A 10,839-nucleotide genomic window follows, 5' to 3' on the forward strand; every position below is an offset into this window, starting at 1 on the left:
CTTTTAAACCCAGGTTAATGTTTGAACTTTTTGAACTCATGCTCATTTGACTTATTTTATTAACTAAAAAAAAACTTGTTTTCTCCTTGTTGCAACAATGAGACAATACATAAAGTGGAGTGTTTATTTTAATATTTACATTATTGCTGTTGTCAATTCTAATTTCACATTCAGAGGTATATGGCACAAGCACAACGTGATAAACTATACCAGGGTCAAATATTTCTTTATAAATTAATATACATTCACTTGCATGAAAGCACATCAGGAACCCATGCCCTTTAATTGATTTAAAAGCAAACCTACATCACAGATCTGCCCGATTGGTAACAGCATTTAACAAGCACTTGAAGCCATTCATTTTACCTTTCTACCATAATTTAACCTTCATAAAGGCACCATTGTTGCATTATTCTCACAGGTAACCACTTATAAGTCATATGACAAACAGGATTGCATAAACATAGTTTGTATTGTAAACTAGTGCAATAATAATATGCATAATGCTTCACAGGAAGCCAAGATAAAGTCTTCAGTGCTATTGCTGTCAGATGGAGGACTGTCACTTCACAGTGGCTGCTGTGAGAATATAAGATAAGCAAGTATTGCAGGAAGGACTAAAGTGCATCTTTACCTTCCGTGAGAAATTGACAGTGTGTCTTAAAGCTGCGATTGTAACAGAGCTTGCAGAGAAAATGCACCATTTGTAGAGGTGATGCAGTTTCATCCAGTACTTGAGTTACAATCTCAGCTGCATGAAGAGGTTGACCTGACACGCCACACTCTCCCTCAGCTTCATTTCATCCTCTGAACCCAGAGCCACTCCTGGTAATCGGGTAGAGCCGTTTTCCCCGAGGATGCAAGGCAAGCTGAGGAACACTTTGGAACCGATTCCACCCCAACCCTGAAAGAAGGAAATGCACACATGTTGGAGACAACAGAGGATTGCATTTAGATGATCTCAAAATTAACAGACGTGGATTAAAATACAAAAAGTGTTTTATTTTCACAGTCTCTTTATCATTTTTCAGTGAGGATATGTTCAAGTCTGTGTCAGTGGCTCCTATACTAATAGCTGATATAAAAGGTTTGCATTTACAAAATTTGATTTACACAACTTTGACAATCTAGATGTCTAAAAATCTTTACAAATGTTAGTTGCATTTTAATGCTTTAACTCCTTAACTGCTCTTTTTTATTGCCTTTTTTTACCTATCAAATATTTTTTTAATCATCATTTGAAAGCTTAAACACTCAAAATTCATCCTGTGAACACCATTTTAAAATCGGACTTTGTGTTACAATAGAAATTATACTATAACTCTTACAGCAGGCTCCTCCCCCTAGTGGGTGGTGTCAAGTGTCATATTACAAAATTTACTATACTATTTGTCAAAACTTTCTATAATCTTGACAAAATATAAAAAATATAATTGGAAATGTCTGAGTCTCAAGGTTCCATATTTGGTGGTTCATACATACATACATATATTTTAAATGTTTATATAATAAATAAATAACTTTTTAGTACAGTACATTTATATTACAGTAAACTAACTTCTAGATCGTTGTTTTAATACTTTCATTTTTCTCTTCAGCAATAATGGACATTTTCACGTCTAATTTTTTATTATTATTATTAGTATTAACAGAATATATTAATTTACTTATTAATTTTATGATTCCATAAATTTCAAGAACTGTATGTTCTTTAATAAAGCAACAACAACATTTACATGTTGCTGAATGTTGTTTGTTTATTAAAACGACATTTTCAGTTTACATCTTGATTTATTTGTTTTTTAATATTATAAGTGATTTTAAGTGATTATTTTAAAATAAAATCATTTTAATTCATCCTGCATTCCTCTGGCTGAGAACCACTCCTCTAAACACACATGCACAACTTACACACACATACTTACTGAATACATATTCTATAAGGTAACTTACCTCAGCCAGTGTTGTGACAGAGTGTATCTTCTTTTTGTCCGTTATAATGCTGTGAATAATGTCAGCAATGGACAACCCGACTGACCATGACCTCTGACCTCTGCCTTTGAGCATCTCTAATGCCCTGAGAACATATCAGTTCACACTTCATAATGCAGTAACAAACCTCAAATTAACAATTCATTCTTTGAAATTATATGAAAAATATCTGGATGCTGATCATTTAAACCCATACCTGTCCATTAATGGTTTGGTGGAGTTGGACACTGGAGTTAACGCTTGTAGCTGGTCAGTTCCCGGCCCCATATTACCCCACAATGCCACTGATACACAACCAGAGAGAGCCATTACATTTATTATTTAAAACCAGACTCTGACCTCAGAACATTAATGCACACTTGAGGTGTTAATATGACCATGATGCAAATTGTTAGCAATTTAACAACTGTTTATCTAAAATACACAAATCACAAATCCTCTTTTAGGGTTTATGCACGTTTTATGAAGGTAAATTTAAGACTTTAAGACCTTCTTAAGACCAATTAAGAAAATGTAAGGACTTCTTGTAACACTTAAAAGTTTGAAAATACAACTTCCAACCGTACTTTTACTGTACCTTCTGATCACACTGAACACAAGTTATTTCTTACTATTTTTGTTTTTGTTTTGTTTTCAGTGCAAATGCCCAGAAATTCTTAAAGGTCCCATATTGTCAAAACTGAAATTTCCTGGCGTTTTTTCACGATAACTGAGGTCTAGGGGCTATTTAACTACCATATAAGTTTCAAAACAGTCAGTCCACAGTAAAATGCACACAGCCTGCATAAAGCAGCTGTGATTTTTCACGAACCGTTGTAACTTCCATAAAAAGTTGACGTCAGAACTACACAGTCACTGCCATACAGGTGCATCTCAATAAATTAGAATGTCGTGGAAAAGTTCATTTATTTCAGTAATTCAACTCAAATTGTGAAACTCGTGTATTAAATAAATTCAATGCACACAGACTGAAGTAGTTTAAGTCTTTCGTTCTTTTAATTGTGATGATTTTGGCTCACATTTAACAAAAACCCACCAATTCACTATCTCAACAAATTAGAATATGGTGACATGCCAATCAGCTAATCAACTCAAAACACCTGCAAAGGTTTCCTGAGCCTTCAAAATGGTCTCTCAGTTTGGTTCACTAGGCTACACAATCATGGGGAAGACTGCTGATCTGACAGTTGTCCAGAAGACAATCATTGACACCCTTCACAAGGAGCTGAGGAACACTTTGGAACCGATTCCACCCCAACCCTGAAAGAAGGAAATGCACACATGTTGGAGACAACAGAGGATTGCATTTAGATGATCTCAAAATTAACAGACGTGGATTAAAATACAAAAAGTGTTTTATTTTCACAGTCTCTTTATCATTTTTCAGTGAGGATATGTTCAAGTCTGTGTCAGTGGCTCCTATACTAATAGCTGATATAAAAGGTTTGCATTTACAAAATTTGATTTACACAACTTTGACAATCTAGATGTCTAAAAATCTTTACAAATGTTAGTTGCATTTTAATGCTTTAACTCCTTAACTGCTCTTTTTTATTGCCTTTTTTTACCTATCAAATATTTTTTTAATCATCATTTGAAAGCTTAAACACTCAAAATTCATCCTGTGAACACCATTTTAAAATCGGACTTTGTGTTACAATAGAAATTATACTATAACTCTTACAGCAGGCTCCTCCCCCTAGTGGGTGGTGTCAAGTGTCATATTACAAAATTTACTATACTATTTGTCAAAACTTTCTATAATCTTGACAAAATATAAAAAATATAATTGGAAATGTCTGAGTCTCAAGGTTCCATATTTGGTGGTTATTTTGTGACAAATAATATTTTAACAGAAATTTATTTAAAAAACAAAAGTCAATGTAGTTTGGGTGTCAACCAGTGGTTATTTTTGGTATAATGCCTAAATAAAATTTTATAGGATCCTCAATTTTTGTTATAACAACTTCAAATTTGGAACATAACTTTAGACATATGGAATTCATTCTATAGTAATTTTAGATTCCATATTAGTTACCTGTGGTTGGCCTGGCCGTGCGTCACTCAGAAAACAACAGGCCAATCAGAAGAGAGGCTCATGAATATTAATTAGACATGCCAAAATCGACCTGTTCTCAGCAGAGCTCCTGAGAGAGGAGCTGTAAAAATATATTGAGATGGTTTTTGGTACTGATACCACAAATATATATTCTTAAGGACAGGGCTGTCCAAACTCGGTCCTGGAGGGTCGGTGTCATGCAGAGTTTAGCTCCAACCCTAATTAAACACACCTGAACCAGCTAATCAAGCTCTTACTAGGCATAGAAACTTCAAAGCAGATGCAAAGATGACATGATAAAGTCGTCTTGTTTTCTGGGAAACAAATGTATGTATCAAAATGAAGTGATTTTATGATGGAAAGGACATAAAAAGGACAAATATCTGAACTCAGAAAATGTCTGTTTCTTCTTGTTTTAAACATGGACTAATTTGGTTACATTTTTTATACCTTCAGTTTGCATCTCAAATAAATGCATCTTGATTTAAGAATGTTTTAATATTTGTATTTGAAAACAAAACCGAAGAAGATATTCATTTTTTTGCATTGCATGCAACATTGAATGCCATGAGTTTATAGATTTAAGACTTTCTGCTACTTTCTTAAGACTTTAATTTTGTGGAAGGGCAAATTAAGAGTTTGAAACCGTATTTGTTAAAATATTTTAATGTGCTTGTGATCGACTCACCCTTGTTCTCGGACAGTTCTCCGATGACCCAGGCCTGCTTGCCTGTGCTATTCGCCACCAGTGAAATGTTGATGATGTGAGACAGTCTCTCCGAGTCCAGATTACAGCCCACACCGATCACCTGAGTGGGCAGAAGATGACTCTGTCTCCAGGCAACATGTGTCATAATGTCCACTGTGGACAGAAAGGTCAAGAGGTCACATACATGGTCTACAAAGCAAGACTTTGCTGTCTGTTAGATTTTAGATGAGTAATTGCTTATTAAATTGTGAAACATTCACTATAAGAATAGAAGAAAATAAATAGGCCCGATTTTGAATTTCTGTTGTCTTTAAGCAGAAGCTGAGCGAGCAGAAGATGACTCCGTGTTTGCGAACCTGGTTGAGAGGCGATGAGCAGCATGGCTTTCGGACTGAGCTGGGCGAGACGAGGGATGATGCCTCCGTACATGTCCACATTAGTCTGAACTACACTCAAATATGACTGCTCATCACTCCAGGCATTGGCTGTGATCACCACCACCTTAGATCCCGCCGAGGCTGACAGGTCTGTGACATGAAGAAGAAACACACTCTGTCACCAGCTGCTGTGTTTGAGAGGTTGAGTAAGAGCTACATATATGTTATGACTTTGTTGTGACATCTGTCCCTTCACCTGGGATTATGTATTATAATTAACAAAAACGATTAGAAATATTTTAAAATAATTAACTGAAATATAATAAAATATTTTTATAAATCGTCTAGTTGTTAAGGCAACATTTCTTAATTTCCTTTATTTTAAGTTGAAGTTCTAAAAGAACTAAAACTAAAAAAATTAAAATTAAAAATTAATAAAAACCTAGTATTTATTTTTTTTTGTGTCATTTTTACTAGTTCTTTTTATGTCTATAACAAATTACAAAACAAAATTCCTAAAATTTTAAATTTAATTTAAAAATAAAATGAAATTCAAAATCTAAACGAAAACTATAATAATATATCAATTACATTACATGAATACTAATCTTAACATCATGGAGTGCTAAATTATTAATACATTGTTTCTAGAATGTAATTCGGTTATAATGTAATTTTGATATAAATAAATCTGATGTTTAAAATTAAACTATATAGTATCTTTAAGGGTTAATTCCACATGTATGAGAAAAATTGAAATAAAATAATAAACTTAGAATATAAATATATTTTTTTTTTTTTCTGTAATACTTTAATGAGAAACAGTGCCGTTACCACTAACTAAACAAAAACAAAAAAAAACATTACAAACTTTTTTTTAAAGACAAAATTAAATAAAATAGAAATATTAGAATAAAAACTAAAACTGAAATAAAAATAAATCAAAATCTAAATATAATTTTGTACAATTTTAATCTAAATATTAAAAAAAAAATAAGAAAAATGACAAAGCATAAAACAACAATTACTAAAACTAAAATTAAAATAAAAATAAAAGCTAATTAACAGTATAAAGTACAAAACATATAACAGTATATAAATAATATTAAAATAACACTAATTGGAATTTGAAAATGTGTCTAAGTGTCATGAAAATGATTATCATAATGCAAAAAATAAATGAATAAAAAATCTTCTTTTGCAAAATATAACACTGTATTGTTTCCTTTGATTTTGGGGTGAAACATGACCCAGACGTGGACATAAATAGAAATATTAGAATAAAAACTACAACTGAAATAAAAATAAATCAAAATCTAAATATAATTTTGTACAATTTTAATCTAAATATTAAAAAAAAATAAGAAAAATGACAAAGCATAAAACAACAATTACTAAAACTAAAATTAAAATAAAAATAAAAGCTAATTAACAGTATAAAGTACAAAACATATAACAGTATATAAATAATATTAAAATAACACTAATTGGAATTTGAAAATGTGTCTAAGTGTCATGAAAATGATTATCATAATGCAAAAAATAAATGAATAAAAAATCTTCTTTTGCAAAATATAACACTGTATTGTTTCCTTTGATTTTGGGGTGAAACATGACCCAGACGTGGACATAAATTGTGAGATTCACCCTTGATTTGACTAATTAAGATTTTATAATTCAGAAGTAAACTTTGCTTAAAACTGCTTGAACTGTTCTTTACATATTAAAATTGAGGATATTTTCCAAGTGTGGTAATAATGTATTAAATGTGGTGATGAAAAGCACCTTTTGAGACCTCGACCTTTGGTAAACTGAAAATCTCCAAATCCGTTGTGCCACCTTTGGTTGAGCTCTCAGGGATGTCAATCAAAACCAGTTTGTCAACACAGCCCTATGATGGAAAGTTTGACAACACAGCTTGGTCAGAAAAATGCAGTTACGTAGCCATAAGCTATTTCTGGCAAACAAAAGACATATATGTAGTTACTTTTGCCATAATACTCAACACAGCAGCGATTCCCAAATCTCCTCCGCCAATCACTGAGACCTTAACCTCCTGATCAAGCCGATGTCCACCTATAAGAGCAATTGCAGATCAATTATGATTGACTTCATAAAAGCAGTACTCTACATGTGCAGCTGCATATTTTCATGTCCATTCCAGACAAACCTTCGTTAAGGGTGAGATTTGACACATAAGCCAGCAGATTGTTGGGATTGTCGCCCTGTGCTGAAGATTTGGTGCCCAGTGGAGGTTCCTCCTCAAACTTAGCGATCATCTCTGCTAGAAGCCCGTTCACAGATGACTTCGGCTACAACAGCATTTTTTTTTACTATTATTTATATATAATTTTAATTATATATACACATTTTTTATTACTTATACACTACAGGTCACAAGTGTGCAATAATTTATATTTTTTAATGGTTTTGCTCAACAAGGCTGCATTTATTTGATCAAAAATGCCGTAAATACAGTAATATTTTTAAATATTATTATAATTTAAAATAACTGTTTTCTATGTAATTTATTCCGGAGATCAAATCTGAATTTTCAGCATCATTACTCCAGTCTTCAGTGTCACATGATCTTCAGAAATCATTCTAATATGCTGATTTGTTGCTTATTATCAGTTATTATTAGCGTTTAATTATTTATAAAGATTCATATTATTATTAATGTTTAAAACAGTTTTTGCTACTTAATATTTTTGTGGAAATCATTCAAAAGTTTGGGGAAAAGAATACAAAAAATGTAAGAAAATGAATAATTGCATTCACATTAAATTGAACAAAAGTGACAGTAAAGTCATTCATAATGTTACAAAAGATTTTTATTTCAAATAAATGCTGTTTTTTTTTTTACTTTAAATTCAAAGAAAAAAAAATCATGGTTTCCACAAAAATATTAAGCTGCAAAAACTGGTTTTAATTTTAATAATAAGAACTATTAATCATAATTAAGTACCAGTAATAACTGATAACAACTGAGCAGTAAATCAGCATATTAGAATTATTTCTGAAGGATCATGTGACACTAAAGACCGGAGTAATGATGCTGAATATTCAGCTTTGATCACAGAAATAAATTACATTTTGAAATAAAGCTGCAAGCAGCGATGAAAGGGCCCTCGCACCCGGGCTCACCGCCACCCGGTGGCTTTAGGAAAACAGCTAACGGTGGGCAATATGCATTTAAAGTGATAAATATAGGAGGTATATGTCAAAGTCATTTATATGTGCCAATCTTCCTGCTGCCAGCTGGTGGCGCCATGACTGTAACTGAATGTTGGCATGTAGATGTCTTCAGACCAGGACTTTGAAATTTGGTGCAGATTAAACATGGTATTTTTGAGTTAGTGTAAAACATGAAATGTGCTGTTGCCAACAGGTGGCGCTATAAATTATAACTGAATATTGGCATGTAAATGTTTTCAGGCCAGAACTCTTATCAAACGTGTGAAGTTAAGGGCAGATCGGACATTGCATGTTTAAGCTAGTGTAAAACAAGTCATTTCTTGTTGCCAGCAGGTGGCGCTATGATTATAAAGGAATATTGGGCTTAAGATGTGTTCAGGCCAGGACTCTAATCAAACATGTGAAGTTTGAGGCAGATTGGACATTGTATGCATGAGTTACAACAACTTCCTGTTTCATAGTATTAATAGCATGCTTTAGCGCTTAACAAGTGTTGCTAGCATGGTTGAGCATGTTTCTAGCATGTTTAGCACACAACGGCATATTTTTCTGTATTGCTAACAGTGCATCAGTGTTAAACATGTCACTTCCTGTTGCCAGTAGGTGGTGCTATACCTATAACCGAATATGAGCATGTAGATTTCTTCAGGCCAGGACTCTCATCAAACGTGAAGTTTGAGGCAGATTGGATATTGTATGCATGAGTTACAACAACTTCCTGTTTGATGGCGTTAATAGCATGCTTTAGCACTTAGCTAAGTGTTGCTAGCATGTTTTAGTATGTTTCTAGCATGTTGCCAGCCTATTTAACACTTGCTGGATATTGTATGCATGAGTTACAACAACTTCCTGTTTGATGGCGTTAATAGCATGCTTTAGCACTTAGCTAAGTGTTGCTAGCATGTTTTAGCATGTTGCCAGCCTATGTAACACTTGCTGACGCTTTTTAATATGTTGCTGTTCCATAACAGTGTTAACCATAACACTTCCTGTTGGCAGCAGGTGGCGCTATGACTATAACTGAATACGGGCATGTAAATGTGTTCAGGACAGAACTCTTATCAAACTTCTTAAGTTTTGGGCAGATTAGACACTGTATGCCTGAGTTACAGCAACTTCCTGTTTCATGGCGAAACATCACACTTTGTCAGGCCGCCAGGGACACTTTGACGAAAACTCAAGATCTTCGCAATAGGGGTTATGTCGCTTCCTGTTCAAGCGTTTTGCATATGCTTCGTTAAATATGAAGCAGTTTTACTCAAGATGCCTTCAAAGTAGATACCAATGATGATCATAACCAATGTCCATCACATATGCGGACTGATATCTAAACGTTTTTTTTATTTTTTTTTATTCTTTTCACATTTAGATATAAAAATTGAATAAAACGTCAACAATAAAAACAGCTAGCTAGTTTAACTGATTATCTTAAAAGTCTACAGATATCACTATTATTTAATATGGCTGTTAACACGTTCTCCGACAAGCGGAAGCAATGAGACCCGTTTTCCGAGTTTGGTCAGGTGATGTTCGACATATACCCTATTTAACGTCACAAAGGCCTGAAGATAACCCTCACCAAATTTGAAGATGATCCAATTAAAACTGCAGGAGGAGTTTGTCAAAGTACGAGGTCTAGAAATGGTGAAAACTGCACAAAAATTGTACAGGAAATTCAAAATAACGTTTTTTTGTAGGTAATGGTGTGTTACATGTGTGTACTAAATTTTCGTACATGTACGTAAAACGTAGCTTGAGGCGCACTCCGTTGAATGTGTACAGGTGGTGCTATCGAGCCATTTTGCCACACCCACTTCTGAAACATATCAGAGGTAAATTTTTGCCAGTTTTGACGCGTGTGCAAATTTCACGAGCTTTGGAGCATGTTTAGGCCCCTTAAAAATGCGATTCACTTTGAAGAAGAAGAAGAATTCCAATAGGGTCCTCACACCATCGGTGCTCGGGTCCTAAATATGAAGAGTTCGTTAGCAAAAGCAGATAACTCCGTTTTCAACAATTTTCAAAAATTGTTTTTCATTGTGCATTCCAATTAATCTCAATCAAACTGCAGTTGGGTTATTTTGATTAGGTTAAAAAAATAACTAAAAAAATACAGCTAACTAACACAATAAAACACAATAAAAACATGATAACATAATAAAAACCATGATTTTTGAACATTTTAAACAGAGTTATCTGTTTTTGCAAATAAACTCATCATATATTAAAATAGAAAATGTTTTTATTATAATAAAATTTAACAATATTGCTGTTTTTACTGTATTTTAATCAAATAAACGCAGTCTTGCTGAGCATAAGAAAGATATTTTATTAAAATATAAAAATATCTATAAATAAAAAAAATATGTAAAAAATAAATTATAAATTTAAATTCATAAAATACATTTTTTAATTAAATTTAAAGGGGTCATATGATGCGATTTCAAGTTTTCCTTTCTCTTTGGAGTGTTACAAGCTGTTCGTGAATAGATAAGATCCCTGAA

General features: G+C 33.0%; 1 protein-coding gene across 2 annotated transcripts in view; it reads right to left on the reverse strand.

Annotated features, from left to right (window-relative positions):
• Positions 1 to 87: 87 nt before the first annotated feature.
• Positions 88 to 10,839, reverse strand: part of LOC107675284 (ubiquitin-conjugating enzyme E2 variant 3) — a 12,273-nt gene continuing 1,521 nt past the window's right edge. The window contains exons 5-12 of one of the 2 annotated variants that reach the window (XM_016469582.1): positions 7,308 to 7,449; positions 7,125 to 7,213; positions 6,923 to 7,028; positions 5,117 to 5,287; positions 4,740 to 4,913; positions 2,189 to 2,276; positions 1,954 to 2,077; positions 88 to 904 (exon numbers count right to left, since the gene is read on the reverse strand). In XM_016469582.1, coding sequence (XP_016325068.1) covers positions 740 to 904; positions 1,954 to 2,077; positions 2,189 to 2,276; positions 4,740 to 4,913; positions 5,117 to 5,287; positions 6,923 to 7,028; positions 7,125 to 7,213; positions 7,308 to 7,449 — 1,059 coding nt within the window. In that variant the 3' untranslated portion in view covers positions 88 to 739. The remainder of the gene's footprint in view (positions 905 to 1,953; positions 2,078 to 2,188; positions 2,277 to 4,739; positions 4,914 to 5,116; positions 5,288 to 6,922; positions 7,029 to 7,124; positions 7,214 to 7,307; positions 7,450 to 10,839) is intronic. The other variant, XM_016469583.1, reaches the window with a different exon arrangement.

This window comes from Sinocyclocheilus anshuiensis, unplaced genomic scaffold, assembly GCF_001515605.1.
Source record: "Sinocyclocheilus anshuiensis isolate Anshui unplaced genomic scaffold, SAMN03320099.WGS_v1.1 scaffold532, whole genome shotgun sequence".
Taxonomy (NCBI): Eukaryota; Metazoa; Chordata; class Actinopteri; order Cypriniformes; family Cyprinidae; genus Sinocyclocheilus; species Sinocyclocheilus anshuiensis.